The 17,815-nt window shown below is 35.2% G+C and overlaps 1 protein-coding gene across 1 annotated transcript in view; it reads left to right on the top strand.

The window, feature by feature from the left end:
* Window positions 1-17,815, top strand: part of plxna1b (plexin A1b) — a 143,978-nt gene that overhangs the window by 96,322 nt on the left and 29,841 nt on the right. The window contains exons 10-15 of the mRNA XM_048200124.1: window positions 4,376-4,576; window positions 11,762-11,858; window positions 12,662-12,852; window positions 14,113-14,264; window positions 16,502-16,622; window positions 16,807-16,943. Coding sequence (XP_048056081.1) covers window positions 4,376-4,576; window positions 11,762-11,858; window positions 12,662-12,852; window positions 14,113-14,264; window positions 16,502-16,622; window positions 16,807-16,943 — 899 coding nt within the window. The remainder of the gene's footprint in view (window positions 1-4,375; window positions 4,577-11,761; window positions 11,859-12,661; window positions 12,853-14,112; window positions 14,265-16,501; window positions 16,623-16,806; window positions 16,944-17,815) is intronic.

The raw sequence follows: 17,815 nt of genomic DNA, 5'->3' as shown, positions 1-17,815 counted from the left end.
GTAACTAACCCTAAACCAAACCCTAACCCTAACTGTAAATCTATAAGTACATAGTTAATTAATAGTACTCGGTACTTATATGAGTAATTACAATGTAACTACGGCATGTACAAATAAATTTTAACCATATTTTAAACTATTGATGAAGAATAGCTATGATGTTGACAGAAAATACTACTAATTCTTTTGAATTTTGCGACGACAGGGCCTGTGAAGCACAGCTGCATTTACTAATTCATTTTCTGTGCCAGTGTAAGAATAAAACACTCAAAACATTAGTTACACACCAAATGCTCACCCATTGCTGTTGAATTAGCACTAAAAAAGCATATTGTCTTTGTCAATTATTGGAAAAGAGAGATTGCTAATTGCAATCTTTTATTTTCACTGACCAAACTCACATTTCCAAACTTGCAGGAACTTCCCAAGGGAGCCTGAAGGCAGCAAAATTCATCCAAGATTAGCTGACAGAGCCTAGAGAAATGTTGATTTTCTTCATTAATATGAAAAAGTAATTTAATTTTACCCAGTGTTTGTGTGCGCTCTGTATTTATGCTTAGATTATCAAGTTTTTAGTTTAGTAACATGCTAACGACAGACTCATTGTTAATAGAGTCTTGTGTTCTTCACATCAGTTCTATCAGGTTGTATTTGCGATGAGATGCTGCTGTCTTTGAAAGCGGCTGCCTATGTAGACAGCACTGGGAAAAGCGTCTGGACTGATAGAGAGTGTGTAGATGGGTAATCGTATACAGAAGAGCTCTGACATCTAAACGACGTTTGCTTTCCATTCAATTTAACACAGAAATATTTAAATGAGGCCATTTAATTTAAATAAATTGAATTTAAACATTTAAATTAGTTCAGCACACTGACTTGAGAATGATCAGTTGGTTTCTGATGGCCTTCTTGAAGTCGTATTACGGCTCATTTCCATTTATTGCACAAAGCTGTTGTGAAAGTGGATTTTATGGTGCTTGTGCTTCGGGCCGCTGGAAAGATGTGAGAATGTGAGGTTGCTCTGCCCCACTTACTGGAACAAATATGAATGTTTTACGGGGAGAGATAAGATAATTTAGAAGCAGACGTTGTTAAAGTAAAACCAATTATCTTTGAGCAGCTTTTGCTACCATATTAATAATTGTGTTTGTGTGTAATCTACTGTTCAAAAGTTTGCGATTGGTGAGATTTTTTTTTTTTTTTTTTTTTTTTTTTTATGTTTTCAAAGAAGTCTCTTCTGCTCACCAAGGCTGCATTTATTTGATCAGAAATACAGTAAAAACAGTAATATTGTGAAATATTGCTACAATTTAAAATAGTTGTTTTCTATGTGAATATATGTTAAAATGTAATTTATTCCTGTGATCAAAGCTGAATTTTCAGCATCATTACTCCAGTCCTGTAGTGTTGCTTTCGTCAACGAAAATTATGACTAAATATTGTCGTCAACGAACCTTTATCACGTGACAAAAACGAGACGAGACGCGACATAAATGCTAGTCATGTGACGATGACTATAATTAAACGTATAATGCAATATTGTTGACGAATGTGGTTTACAAAATAAAAACTATGCTAAAATGTCTCTTAATTTTCATTGACCGAGACGAGACGAAATGTTATAACGTTATTTTGTCTCGTTTAGTTGCGTTATTATTATTATTTTGCAGTATTTCTGTTTCCTGTGTCTCACTTCAGACTCGCATCAGGTCGTCACTTTCTCAAGCCCCACTCGCGGCATTATTTAGAAGATGCAGCTGCGGTGAGTTGGTGTAAATGACAACAAACGAAGTTAAGTCTGACACAGAGAAAGGGAAATATGTAGATTTCACATGCTCATAACTTCATGAAAAACGCACAGATCATAGAAAATGCACATCATTATTTAAAGCATATTCAAATTCTTATGATTCTTATGAAATGAATCTAAAATCAACATAATAAATTACGTTGTTCACAAGAAATTACACAGGAAATTATTTAACATACTTGGCTAAAAACGTGTCTCTTTCCGGGATGCAGTGTGTATCCAATGCATGTACCCATCCATGTTCGTTTTCCAAAGTGGAATAACACAAAATAGGTATCATCTTAAAGCGTGTCGCTCAGAAAAAAAAAAACTCTAAAAAAGCCTTCAGGTCTTAAAGGGTTAAGAGACATCTCAAGGCATTATAAGATATTATCTATAAGATATCAATAATATAATAAGATAACCTTGTTTGAAATGGGTTTGGCTAAAAGAAAATTTTGGTTTCGTCTCTACTACTAGGTACTTATACTATATTGACTGGGTTAAATAGAATTGCATTACTAAAAAGAGACTAAAATACAATTTTCATTGACTAAAATTAGACTAAAATGTCATCAGTTTTCGTCGACTAAAACTAGACTAAAATAGTCATGGATAATTCTGACTGAAATAAGACTAAAATGCTCCGAATTTAAATCGACTGAAACTTGACTAGACTAAAAAGAGTATGAACGTGACTAAAACTAATAAAAACTAAAATTACCGCTTGACACAAAGACTAGACTAAAACTAAAATTAAAACAGGTTGCCAAAAACAACACTACAGTCCTGTCGCAAGATCCTTCAGAAATCATTCTAATATGCCGATTTACTGCTCAAGAAACATTTCTGATTATTATCAATGTTGAAAACAGTTTAATATTTTTGTGGAAACCATGATACATTTTATTTTTCATGATTCTTTGATGACTAGAAAGTTTAAAAGAACAGCATTTATTTGAAATAGAATCTTTTGTAACATTATAAATGTTCCTTTTGATCAATTTAATGCATCCTTGCTGAATAAAAGTATTAATTTCTTTCAAAACAATCTTACTGATCTCAAACATTTGAAAGTAACACCTGAAAGTCATGATTGTTTTTGAACATTTAGAGCTCAAGGCTTGCTTTCTGCGGAAGACCTTCTACAAATTCTGGTGAAGCGTTTTGAACACTTATTTAGCAAACAAACATTTTCCTTCCTGTGCCTTAAACATCTCACTCCTCTTTCCATCTGTAAGGTTGCTGTGGTTGAAATCTGTGTTACAGGCGTGTGGGTGGCTGACCGGCCGTTCTGTGGTCACTCTTTACGCTAAATAAGCACAAGACAGGAAACCAGCGCTGTTACCAAAAATACTGTCAGCTTACAGATGAAATCAGTAACATCAGGAGAATTTCTTTTGGTTTGAGGAGGAATCTCCTCTGCTGTCTAGACACCTGGAGGATCCAGTGATTTCCTGCTCTTGGTTTTATCCTCTTAATCTCAGTGAGACTCATAAGTGCTCCCTAACGCCACTGCATTAAGAACTGATTTCAGAGTTTCATTTATCAGGCTGTCATTCAGAGAGAGGTTATGAGATCTTATTCACTATCAGATTGGAATAACTACTTCCTCTACTCTTTCAGTTCTCAGTTCTACTACCATTCACATCCGTAACACTGTTTTTATGGTGTTTATACATAACTAGAGCTTTTGTATGTCTGTGGAGTGTCTTCTGTCCTCTCGTTTTTCCATCCTTTGTGCTTGTTGTCGTGCAGCATTGCTCATTGAATCCATCACATGCTGCATATAAAATACTCTTCAAAAGTTTGGGAATAGTATTATTTTTTTTAAAACATTTTATTCAGAAAGGACACATTAAATTGATCAGTAAAGTGATAGTGAAGACATTTAGAATGTTACAAAAGATTTCCATTTCAATTAAAAGTTGTTCTTTTGAACTTTCTGTTCATCAGAGAATCCTGAAAAAAATGTATCACGGTTTCCACAAAATATTAAGCAACTATTTTCAACATTTATAATAATCAGAAATGTTTCTTGAGCAGCAAATCAGCATATTAGAATGATTTCTGAAGGATCATGTGACAGTGAAGACCGGAGTAATGATGCTGAAAATTTAACTTTGATCACAGGAATAAATTGCATTTTAACATATTTTACAATAGAAAACAGCTTTTCTAAATTGTAATATTTCACAGTTTTTACTGTATTTTAGATCAAATAAATGCAGCACTGGTGAGCAGAAGAGACTCGCAACTAGATCTTTTGAACAGAAGTGGTGTGGGACTCGACTGATTTGACTCATGTTTTATTCCTTTAAATGTTCAAACACACACACTCAGAAGTGAGGTATTCTGGGACGTTCTCCAGATAAGCGTCCAGCTCGTTTCTCCTTCAGGTCTTTGTGTGACGTTGCTCCATATGTTCCCCATCAGGCTTGTTTAACCAAATGTCAAACATGTCCTCTGGTCTGGTCGACTGATGATTCGATGTCCTTCCTGTGTTTTGTTGTTTTAATAAGAATAATTTCCATGTTTGAGTCAGCTGTTGATAACAGATTTTCATCTTTTTTTAATTTTTTACAGGATTGTCCTCAGATTCTGCCGTCCACACAGATCTACGTTCCCGTCGGCGTCCCGAAGCCCATCACGCTTGCGGCCCGGAACCTTCCGCAGCCTCAGTCCGGTCAGAGGAACTACGAGTGCATCTTCCACATCCAGGGCGAGACGTACAGTGTGACGGCGCTGCGCTTCAACAGCTCCAGCATCCAGTGCCAGAAAACCACAGTGAGTCTCACACACCATCTCACACGAGTCTTCAAGACCCCATTCAGCAACATTACGCTGACAAGCACTCGTCTTTAAAGAATAGCTGTTTATTGTGACAGAAACATACTAAAGTATTTCACACTTGAGGTTTAGCATATACGACCATTCAAAAGTTTGGGGTCAGTATGTTTATTTTTTTGTATTTTTCAGCAAGGATGCATTAAATTGATCAAAAGTGACAGTAAAGACATTTATAATGTTACAAAATATTTCAAATAAAGGCTGATCTTTTGAACTTTCTATTCATCAAGGAATAGAATGTATCACAGTTTCCACAAAAAATATGAAGCAACACAAATGTTTTCAACATTGATAATAGTCAGAAATGCTTCTTGAGCAGCAAATCAGCATATTAGAATGATTTCTGAAGGATCATGTGACACTTATGAAAGCTGATTTCCACCACATTAGGAAAGAAATCATGCTTTGGTAAATCATAAATATGAAAAGAAAAGTCAAAATTATGACAGAAGTCACAGTTATTAGAAAGAAATCATGATTATTACATAAAAAAAACATTAATTTATGTAAATATAATTTACAAAATAATTGTTTTTATATTTTTTTTATACTTATTACTTTTTAATCTTAGTTTTGGCTTTTTATCTCATAATTTTGGCTTTTTCTTATAGTTGCTCATAATTTATTTTTTTTTATCTTATGACTGTATCTCATAATTTCGACATTTTATATTGAAATTAGGAATTTTTATTTTATTATGATTTACAAAAGCCTGATTAGGAATGGACTTCCATAGACACTGAAAATTTAGGTTTGCATCACAGGAATAAATTACATTGTAACATATAATCACATAGAAAACAGGTATTTCAAATTGTATAAATATTTGACAATATTACTGTATTTATGATCAAATAAATACAGCCTTGGTGAGCAGAAGAGACTTCTTTCAAAAACATTAAAAAGTCTTACTGACTACAAACTATATTGAAAGCCTGTTTAATGTCCACTATAGCGCCTCGTGTGGCAGCGCTGAGAATGCAGCATGAACTTGCGTTGTTATTTGTGGTCCAAAACATTTCAGATGTCATGTGGCAACAACACATGAAATAGAGCTTGCATTAGTGTTTGCGTTCACATCCTTGCATAGAGTCACGCTAATCACTGTATGCTGATATAATCTTCACATTAATATCAGCATTGCTGTATTGACTGAAACCTTAATGGAAGGTTAGTCTGCATATGATGGTCTAGAATCAATGAGCTGAGCTCCTATCAGACACATGCATGTACATACAGACACGCCACTCCGGATAACGCGTGCTGGGTCTTAACAGATCAATACAATAATGAGAATGCTAATCTACATTTGTGCGTGTGTGTGTGTTCTGGTTATCTATCCAGAGTGGAAAGATTAAAGTGAACTTGTGTTATTCCTACACACACACTGTTGCAAACATACTTAATAACTGGCGCATTGATCCAATAAGAAGGATGCCAGATGAGAACAGTATTTATATCCAAACACACTCACACACACGCAGACTGTGTCTCATTGTTTTGTTGAAGCAGGACAGATGGTGAAGGATTCGTCCTGCTGTCCATTAGTTGAAAGCAGAAACTTATTTGGCAGACTTTGAGCATTATAAACAGTCAGGCCTGTCTAGATGGGTGTGTGTTTTTGGACACAAGCTTTTCTTGTTGTCTGGGTTTGGCTGTGTGTTCCTCTCTGGATGATACGGTTGTATTGTGTTATTGTGGTTTCCATCTGAAGGCTCTTCTTGCACCCTAGTGGTCAGAACGCACCCAAAAACTGCATCGGCGTCACACACAAACACACTCCGCCTCTTCAGCCTCCTTCCTCGTGGCGTCTGAACCACATCCAGACACTCAGAGCTGTGATCGTGAGCTGGCGCTCGGCTGCATGGGAAAACCACAGCTGACATTCCTCTGACTGGATACAGCTGCACATGGAAAGCAGGAAGTCAAAGAGGCTCATGGGAAATGTGGTTTGAAGGGATGTCAAGCTAGATAATTACAAATTTATTTCTGACATTGTATCTCTTCTGCTCACCAAAGCTGTAATATTTATTATTATAAAAACAGTAAGATGTGACTTAAAATAAATGTTTTCTATGTGAATATGTTATAAAATGTAATTTATTCCTGTGATTTTCAGCATCATTAATCCAATCTTCAGTGTCACATGATCCTTCAGAAATAATTCTAATATGCTGATTTGCTGCTCAAGAAACATTTCTGATTAAAATCAATGTTGAAAACAGTTGTGCTGCTTCAGATTTTTGTGGAAACCGTGATACATTTTTATAGAATAGAAAGTTCAGCATTTATTTGAAATAGAAATATTTTGTAACAACATAAATGTTTTATGAAGACAGTAAAACTGACGTACGATATCAGCACAGACTGTCATTGTGTTTAATTCATCTTCCTTTATGAAACTCTTTCAGTCTGTCAGAAAACGGAGAATAGAAACTAATAGAGCGGCTCTCGTACAGCTGATGATGGCGGCAGGTGTGCGCGTGTGTGTGAGAGAGAGTGTGCATGTGTGTGTGAGGTGCAGCAGAGTTCTGATGAGAACCAATTAGAGGAGACACAGATAAAAAATGATGATTAATTACAGTGTGAGAGCGACACAGCAGTAATAGATACTACGGTAAAGAAAAATGAAGCAAGAGAGGAAGAGGAGAGATGGAGACTGTAGCCGGGGGCGTTCAGGAGCAGAAGAGGCTTTTAGAAACTCACTGCACCTGCTTCAGTGAGACAAAGTGTGTGTCTTTGTGTGACTGTGTGTGTCGGGACAGCAGATATAGACCTGGTTTAAATTATTAATCACTCGAGAAGTAGTTTACAATTGAATATGCGGGGACTTGAGAGTAATTATTATTGTAATGGTAGTTGTAATGGTATGAAGATGAATCTGAATGATGCATTATTCTCTCACTCTTAACTGACGTATAGATGGAAAACAATAAGCCACAAGCTGTGGCAACAGCAATATAAGACTATTTGCAACATTTAATTTTGCACTGTTTTATTCTATACTCATCTCTGTTGCTTTTTATGTGTATATATCTTTGAAAAGGCAACAAATAAGCATTTAAAATCTGATTGAATGAGATGAGTTTGATATGAGCACACAATCTTATTATATATAATATGCAATCTTAGAAGAAAGGTTTCTACAGTATATGGAACCTTAAACTATTCTGTCAGGTGCTTCATATATAGAAACTTTTAGGGGTGCTAACATTTTATAGATTGATATATTTTATTATGTAAACATACTTTATCACTAGAAAACATCTGAAATAATCCATTAAACATGAAAGTATTATGCAATCATTTCAGATATTTGTCCTTATGTAGAACCATTTTGGCTTTAAAAGAAGAATCCTAGGATTCTATATAGAACCCCATTGAACCTTATATTTGCGTCAGGGGGATTGAGACATGTTCCCACAGTAAGGGTCCTGCTCCAGGACACAATAGCCAGGGTCAGAGGAAGGACAAGATCATTAAACCATCAGCTGAACGCCACTAAATCAACATCCTTCAGTGTCCCACATGAGAATTGAACCGCCAACCATCTGATTACTGCGGTGACGGTGTGAAGATCAGGCCAACAAAAAAAAAAAAAAAAAAAGTTCACTAGTTTGTATTTTTATTTATTTTTGGAGTTTAACTTCAATTTCATTTTGCTTTTTTCATCATTGCTTTTGTCTGTAATGAATTTAATTATTTATTTATTTATTTATGCACTTACAGTATTTGTGCATGCATTAATGCATTTATTAATTTATGCATTATGCACTTACAGTATTTGTGCATGCTTTTATTTATGCATTTACATTAATGCATTTATTTATGCACTTACAGAATTTATGTATTTACACACTTAAAATATTTATGCATGCATTAATGCACTTATTTATGCACTTACAGTATTTATTTATTATAAGTATTTGTGCATGTATTAATGGATTTATTTATTTATGCACTTGCAGTATTTATGCATGCATTATTTTTTTCCCATTTTCATTTTTAAATTAGTTTTCACTGCTGGTATTTATTGCTGTAGTGATTTTGGTTAACAGTAATAATCTTGGTGAGGCAAGGAAATGGGAAGCACATGTTCTGCTGTGGGCGTCTGTGTTCTCTTTTTATAGAACACATATTAGTAAATGAAATCAAACCCTTTGCAGTGATTATCATATAATACAGGCCACTCACACACGCAAGCACACTGTCCTCTTCAGCCTTGCCGTGTCATTTCTCGTTTATTTAATTAGGCAAGCGCTCGTCTTCCCACGCCGGTGAGAGGTTAACCGGCTGCTCAAACTCGTCAGTCTCTCGCCAAATGAATCGATTGCACGTCTGCAGCCTGCAGGGTGAATGAATTACCATAACATACATGTAAGACAGACCAGAGCTCTTTTTCAGACCATAAATCATGTTTCATATCTGAACTAATGAGAGACCAAATCATTAGTGCTTAGTTAATTATCCGTAGCTCATGAGTGCAAATGGAAATAATGAATGACAGATGAGTGTGTGTGCTTTATACTAAGACAGGTATCACTGTTATCGCGTATATGAGGTTAGTGATTAGATACCTCTGTTGTGTGTGTGGGGTTGGTGGGGGGGCTTTGCTTTCTAACAACTGAATGCAGGCCTTCTCTCAAAATAACCAATTATCTGAGCATGACTGGTACCGAATCCCTCTCGCTCCCTTTCTGAAGCATTTCATTTATTTATTCCTCCGTGTTGCCGTTCTCGGCGCTGTGGTGAAGCGCTGTAGTGCTCCTTCATTAATCTCTATTCAGTGATTCATGCTGTCGCTCTCTCCAGCGGTTCAGACGTGTCTCTGTGTGCTTCCTCATGTGATTCCTGCTGACTTCACCGTCACCAACACTGATACACACACACATGAATATTCTTCCTGCTCTCCTGTAGTCTTGATTGCTCTCAGGGTATGAAAAACAAGATCTGGAATTTTTTACACATTTTTCAAAGAGATTTTCAGATGTCCACATGAGTGGACACTATGCATTTTTGCTTTTAACTGAAGAGATATTGTATTAAACATAATACAGTAATAACATAGTAATATTCATAAAATCATATAAAATCATATGAAAACTAACAAATATATACAAAAAAATAATGCAGCTTCAATTATTGCAAACGAAATATCAGAAATTGAGGATGTGATTCAATCAAAGATTTGGTGGAGGTACAACTCTGTGGAAAACTCATACTCTTTGTAGAAAAGCTTATGCTCCCTCCAGTCTACCAGAGTGTGTTGATTTACCCTTATTAGCTGAAAATTCTGATTGTTTAAAATGGTCAAATTTCTATCGTAGCTCTCCTCTCTAAGAAACCCTCAGATTGAAATCTACATTGAGCTATTGATGTTTTGAGACTGTGGAAAAAACTAGCGATCAGGTGTTTTCAATCTCATTGAAATGAGCAGTGTTGAAGGTAACACATTACAAGTAATGTGCATTACGTGATTTACTTTTTTGATGTACCAAGTAAAGTAGCACATTACAAGTGACATGCATTATGTAATCAGATTACTTTTTGACGTGACTGCAAATTACATTCTAAAAACACAAATACATTTAGTTAGTGTAGATCAAATATTTTCAAGAATTACCGTCACAGTAATAGTATGAATTCAGCTACTGTAGAAGTGTAGCTGAAATATAGCTAGTGGACAGATCATTAATCAGAATTTCCTCCCAATCTAAAATGAAAGGGTTAGTTCACCCAAAAATGAAAATTCTGTCAGTAATTACTCACCCTGATTTTGTTCCAGACCCGTAAGACCTTCAGAACACAAATTAAGATATTTTTGATGAAATCCGAGATAAATTTTTTAATCCCCCATAGACAGCAATTTAACCACCATTTTCAAGGTCCAGAAAGGTACTAAAGACATTGTTTAAATAGTCCACATGACTGCAGTGGTTCAACCTTAATTTTATGAAGCAACGAGAATACTTTGTGCGCAAAAACAAAAAAAACAAATGAAAACAACGTAGGAGAATGACATAGAAGAGAAGATATTGTTGAATAAAGTCATTATTTTTGTTTTGTTTTACAAAACAAAAATAAAAATGTAATAAAGATATAACTCCTTAGATGTTACTTGATGTTACAACACTTAGAAGGAATGGATGGATATTCCAGAGCAACTTGACATTTCTGACTGGCCATCTTGGTTTAGAGAAAAAAAATCCACACAGAATGGCTTGCTTCTGGGTAGAAGTGTATAGGATGATGCACTAAAGTCCACTGTAGTGGTTGATGTGCAACTGTGCAATCAAAACCCATGCATACCCAAGGAAATGGCTTTTTGAATGGACTTTAGTCTATGCGTGAAAGAGTTAAATATATTTAAAACCATTAATAAATGATTTTCTATGTAAATCTAATAAAGTGTAACATAATGTGGCATAAATAAGTGTACATTTTGATTCATGTTGAATACAAATGTACAATATTTCTGACGTCATTGCAGAAATAAATGGGTTATGAATGATGTTGCATGTTAAAACCATTGTATTTTTTAAAAGCAATGATTTCTCTGTAACTATAAAACTAGCAACCAAAACACTCAGAACAGCCTAGTAACTGCATAGCAATACATTAAAAACCAAACACACACACACCTGAAGCTCTTCTCTGGACCTATAATATTTTGAGCAAACAACAGTTATGTTAAATAAAAGAACTAGAAGTTGTTTGTCTTGGGGAAATGTCCAGTGGGAGAACAGTCTCACTGAAACTTTAATGACAGGGAGGAAGAGTTGAGTACGGATGAAAAGGGTTGTTGCTGACGGATGTTTTTTGGTCTGATTCCTTCTTGCCTCTGGGTGACCAAAGACACGAGTTCAGAAGAACATTGTTCTGTAAACCCTTCACTGTGTGCAGTATACTTGCAGCAGCTCCTAATTAAATAATATCATATTATGACAGAGCAGAGGTCGAGAACAGTCCCATGTGACCTCAGGAGATTTACATGTTAAAGCAACTGTCTGGTATGACCCTAGCAAGTTTTGCATGGTCAAACACTGTTCATTTTTACTATAAATCTTAATCATTCATGCGTGTCTTAATTGCATTACAGTAATTTGTGTTTTTGTGTCGCAGTATAACTATGAAGGAAGTGACATCAGCGATCTCCCTGTTGATCTGTCTGTGGTGTGGAATGGAAACTTCATCATCGACAACCCTCGCAACATACAAGGTAAACATGGCAACCACTGCGGCATGCTGTAGTGGGTAGCCTAGCAACCTTCACAGCATGCTGCAGAAAGCTGCAGCATTTATAAATGTTTCAGAGCATCTTTTGCTTGTGTAAACAAGTGTGCTTTCACAATTTGTAAGCAGGAAAAGTAGGTGCAATATTGTAATAAATGATTCCTGTCCTTCAGCGCTGTTGTGCTGCTCATTTGTGATTGATAATCCTGGCATCATTTTAATCTCATGCTGCTGTCCATTCACAGCAGATGTGTGATATTTCATAACTCTTAAAGTGATGATACACGGAGCAACTTTTTGAGCAATGTTGCCGTCAACGGGCAACCTGGTGAGACTCAGGGCAACTAATTAGGGCAACGGACAGTTGGCATCATCCAATCAGAGAGGAGCAAATCTATTGCCAACCTAATAAATACTTTATTATAAACACTTGTTAGGCACTTTATTTCAACTTTTCAAATATTTTCTTCATTTTTCCAATTTTAATAATTTTAATATGATTTATTTTTTAGTTACTTATTTTTTATCTAATGTATGTTTGTTTGTTTGTTTTAATTAATTTTGAATTTGTTACATATTTACACTGTTTTTCTCTGAACATTTTCCCAGATAGCATCCAGAAGCTTTGAGTTTTGTGTTTCTGCATGAGTTTCCAAGTGCTGTTCTGTTGCACTTTTGCGAGTAGCAAGCTTGAAAGTTCAACATCCTGGTTTGAACGGGATGCAGCATGAGATTTAGATAGTTTCAGTATGTCCATAATCTTACATGGAGCTGTCTTCCTCTCTCCAGCACACCTGTATAAGTGTTATGCATTGAGGGAGAGCTGTGGTTTATGTCTGAAGGCCGACCCCAGCTTTGAGTGCGGCTGGTGCATTCAAGACAGGAAGTGTTCTCTGCGGCAGGAATGTGCCCAGCCGGAGAACACATGGATGCACGCCACCGCAGGCAACAGCCGCTGCACGCACCCGCGCATCACCAAGGTCAGTTACACAACAAACCCAGGGATATGGGTTTTTTGTATTGTATGGATTTCCGTATTTACCAACCTGAGCAGTATGACTGTAAATCACTTAAATCTAAGGAGCAATAATTGCTGATTGAATTGTTGATTTTTTTTTTTTTTACATTTTTTTTTTATTTTATAAATGCAAATAATAAAATATTATTTTGAATAAAAATAATTATTATTATTGTTAGTGATATTTAATATTCTTCAAAATAATATTTTATTATTTACATTTTAAAAATAAAAAATCAGTAAACATTACTATTGCATTATTATTATTATTATTATTATTAATAATATAATTATTATATATTATTCTGTAAGTATTATTGTTGTTATTATTAATGAGTAATTATACTCATTTTTAATTAATAGTACAATAATATTATTGCAATAATGTTTATTGATTTAAAACAATATTTGATTTTTTATTTTTTAAATGTAAATAATTGTCATATTGGATGAGGAATAAGCTTTTCTCTTCTTTTTTTTTTTTGTCATTAGCTGATCACATGCCTGTCGAACCCTTGATATCATAACATGTTCCTCACAGATGATGTTACAGTGCTGATGAGGGACAGTTTTCTTCTTTCTTTCTGCAGTACCTGACTAAAACAGACTCGGTTCTTGATGGTCTTCCTCTCTCTCTGTTTCTCTCGAAGTAGATTTTCTTTTCAACTTCCAAATCCTCCTGTCAGTGGAATATTAACTTTTAGAACGTCTACTTACTAAATTTACATCCCCTCGTGTTAATTAAACTCCTCCTTTGTTCTCGTCATTCGATTTCTCATGCGTTCTCTCTATCTGTGCGGCGCCGCTGTCGTCTTTTACTTATTAGATTAGGTGTTAATTTAATTTGGAGAAGAATGAATTTATCACATGGATTATTAGCACACCATAGGCGCTTTGAGAGCCATCTGTTCAGAAGATGTACACCTATTCTCTGCTCTTCTGCTTTACTCTCTCTCAAGCTGCGCTTTCATATTTTCAACCGACTATCTGTATAAATGTGTGAATGTCAAATTAAAGCAGTCCCTCTGAAACCAATTACTGTTTGCTTCTGCGCTTCTTGTTTCTCTCTCCGCGTGATGCTGTTGTTAGTGTTTGTCTCCTGCACTGTTTGGCTGAAGGTCTCGGCGGCCGCAGATGAACTTGGATCTGATGTTCTTCACCAAACTATTGCTTTTAAAGGAATAGCTCATTCATGTTCTTCTGTTGATCTGTCCTGGTCCAGTTGTTTCCTGAAACCGGTCCACGGCAGGGCGGAACCAGACTGACCATCACCGGAGAGAATCTGGGCCTTCAGTTCAAAGACATCCAGAACGGCGTGCGGATCGGGAAAGTGGCCTGTCAGCCCATCGAGGAGGAATACGTCAGCGCTGAGCAGTGAGTCTCTGATACAGACAGTTTACAATTTAAAGTGCCCCTGTTATGCTACTTTAAAGGTCCCTAGTTTTGTTTGGGAGTCTCCTACAACAGGTTTACATGCATTCAAGGTCAAAAAACACACATTGCGGCATCAGCTCTTTTCTCACAGCGTCTGAAACAGTTTGATGAAGGATTCGGTCTCATTAATGTATTGTTACATTTAATATGTAACAATAAAATAAGTTAATAAAATACGTAATCTCCCTTCCCTTTGAGCTGTACTTTTATGAGAGGTTGTAACATAGTAAAGTAAGTAGTTTAAAATAAGTTGAGTAAAATAAATTTTCCATTTTCCATCGTCTAAAACTTAATCTTTAAAAACACGAATTTAATAACGGATTTAGTCTCAAAATAAATATCCATTATTCAAACTGTACATTATAATGTTGTGATGCTAAAATTCACTTGTAGCATTTAAAACGAGTTTTTTAAATTATTTAGACAAAATATTATCAAATTTTAATATCAGCCATTTTTTTAGTTTATATATGGGTCAATGATGTGACGGGTCTTTTTTTTTTTTTGTCCAGAGGCCTTAATAATAATAAAAAACAAAGATATGACATCCAAAGTATGTAAGGTAGTACAACTAGATTTTTAATTATATTTTGCTACATATAAAGGCATTTTAAAGATTTTGAAGTGTCAAAAGGTCATTCGGTTTAACCATCCAAAGGCCAATACAGACAGTTCATTTGTGATTAAAATATGTTAAAATGGAATAAAGGAATGTATTTTTTTTTTTTATTCTGGCATGATTTTATAATATCATATATCAACATAGTGCAAAATGTTATTAAAATTATGTGTAGAGTCATTGCTTTATGAGAAAGAATGTCCGGAAAAATGAATTTCATTGATGTCATTCGGATTAACCAATATAAAGGGACCATTGTGGATCAAGTCATGCGGTCAATATCATGTGACAGGATGTGACATCATTCAGACACCTGCAAAGGACCACTTAGTCATGAAACAAAGTAACTAACTATTTGAAAAATTCATGTTTTCACTTGCTTATACGCATGTCCCGAAACATAAGGTCATTCGGTACAGCCGCTATGAAACATGGAAAAAGTTTTAAAAATGTGTACTAAATATAAAATGTTTGATTGTCCTTTTGCTAGCTAGCTAGATATCAGCCTGTTAGCATTGTTTGAAAATATTGTCATTCGGTATAACCAAAAGTGTCATTTGGTAAAACCGAAATTTTGGTTAAACTTTTTGACTTTTTGGTTGACTAATTTTGTCCATCTTCTAAAAAATGACAAAAGCAGTGTTAATTGATCATAAAAACCACATAATCTCATTGTTAACACTTAATAAAACTTCAAAATTAATTATATCTCCATTATGTTTTTTTACACTTTTAAAAACCTCATCAATGACCCATAAATAGGCCTGTTCACACCGTGACCGATAACTAACGATATCTATATTAGTGTCCACGCCAATGGACGATATCATTCTGTTTGTTCTAAGTGTGCACTGCAATTTTGTCAGCTGCTGCTTTAAATGCTCGAGCTCTTTAAAGCAGCATGGATTCTGAATGGCTGTCAGTGTTTTTATGGTTCATCAGCTGGATAAAATTGTTCTGAAAGTGATTCCAATGATGTAATTTCTCTGTGCCGTTATGGTTATAGTTCTGTTAAAGGTGTGGACTCTGCTATTCTTTTTCGTTTAGAATGATTTTTAGAAGTATAGTCGCTTTCTAACTTAAACTCTTTCAAATGCGTCTTTTAGACTGTTTTCAGTCGTGGTGCTGAAATGGAGTGACAATGACTTTACAGTTTCCTGGAAATACATACTTCCTGGAAATAAACAAGCATCAGGGTTTAATTGCACACACAGAAAACTCTTTTCTTATCCGCCGTAAGCTGCATCGGCTGCTGCGTGACACTAGAAATGCTCGACACAGACACAGGGCGGTTAATAACACGCTGCAGACGGAGGACGAGCCTCCCGATGGCATGATGGGAGGGTTTGCTGTCCGTACCATTACTCACAGAGAGTACAGTTTTACAGTCAAGCGAGGGTTTTACTGCATCTCATTACAGTGGTGTGTGTTCATGTAGCGCCTGCAGTCAGTGCTGTAACTTGCCTGTCTCATGTTCGGCCACTCAGTTATTGCTGAGTGCCAGCGGCCGGATCCAGACCCGTCTAAGACCCTCGTCTCTCTCTTTCTCTCTCTACAGAATTGTGTGTCGTTTGGCCGATGCCACAGGTTACCGTGTGCAGGAAGCTCAGGTGGAAGTGTGTGTCCGAGACTGTCTGCCGGAGTACAGGGCCGTGTCTCCTAAAGCCTTCACGTTTGTGGTGAGTTTAGTGTCACGCTGACACAGATTTGGTCAAGAAACTGCTCACAAATTGATGTCACACATAAGACCAGACGAGAACAGCTTCTCTAGTGTTGGGTGTTAGGAGTATTGCAAACTGAATGTATGAAATTCAAAAGGTTTTTTCCAACTTAAGTGATTTCATTTCACACACTCATGTCCAGTCACCGTACTTCACGCGTGTGCTGCCGTCATACGGTCCGATCTCCGGAGGAACGAGAATCACCATTCACGGCAGCCATCTGAATGCGGGCAGCGCCGTCTCCATCAAGATCGGACTCAACTCCTGCCGCTTCGAGAGGTACTGATCATCTGTTCATCTTCTCTGAATGTGCTTTCATTTCAGTCAGTCAACACTGTAACATTTTCAACACCATTTTAACATCAGACATACTTTATTTAAGCTTTAACTTGTTAGGCTTTACATTTTCTGATGTGTCTCTTAGTTTGAACTAAAGCTATTAAAAATATTTTTTTAATTAAAGTAATGCTGGAATTAAATGAAATATAAATATTAGGAGGGAAAAAAACATAAACAAAAATTAGAACTGTTGCTTTGGACATGAAATTAAAAAAAAGGTGAAGGTCTAAAATGACTAAAATTGAAACTGAAATAAAAATAAATTAAAGCTAAATAGAAATATTTAAAAAAAATGTCAAAAGCACATAAGAAAATTACTAAATCCTAAACTAAACTTTAAATGAAAACTGAAAATATAAAATAAAAGCTTATTCAAAATATTACTAAATACTATAATAGTATATAAACAATAGTAAAATAACTGCCATGTTTTTGATCGAATTTATTGTAATACTTTTTAAATATTTAAACATATATTTTATATTACATTTTTGCACAAAAAAACTTTTATTAGACCATTTAGATTTTTTAAAAATTTATTAAAAAAATTAAGAACTTTTAAATGTATAATTTCTTATTTGCATAATGCATCTATTTTACCATTATTCTCCATGGTTTTTAATGTATTATAATAATTTACAATATCAAAAAACACAGAATCCTTTAAGTATCATCAAGTTAAAAAAATATTAGCACAACTGTTTCCAACATTGATAATAAATCGGCATATTAGAATGGCTGATAAATTCAGCATTGCATCACAGTAATAAATTATATTTTAAAGTATTTTAAAATAGAAAACCATTATTTTA

Source organism: Megalobrama amblycephala, linkage group LG8, assembly GCF_018812025.1.
Source record: "Megalobrama amblycephala isolate DHTTF-2021 linkage group LG8, ASM1881202v1, whole genome shotgun sequence".
NCBI classification, from domain to species: Eukaryota; Metazoa; Chordata; class Actinopteri; order Cypriniformes; family Xenocyprididae; genus Megalobrama; species Megalobrama amblycephala.
Note: the sequence above shows the minus strand (reverse complement) of the source record. Positions and strands in the feature narration are given on the sequence as shown.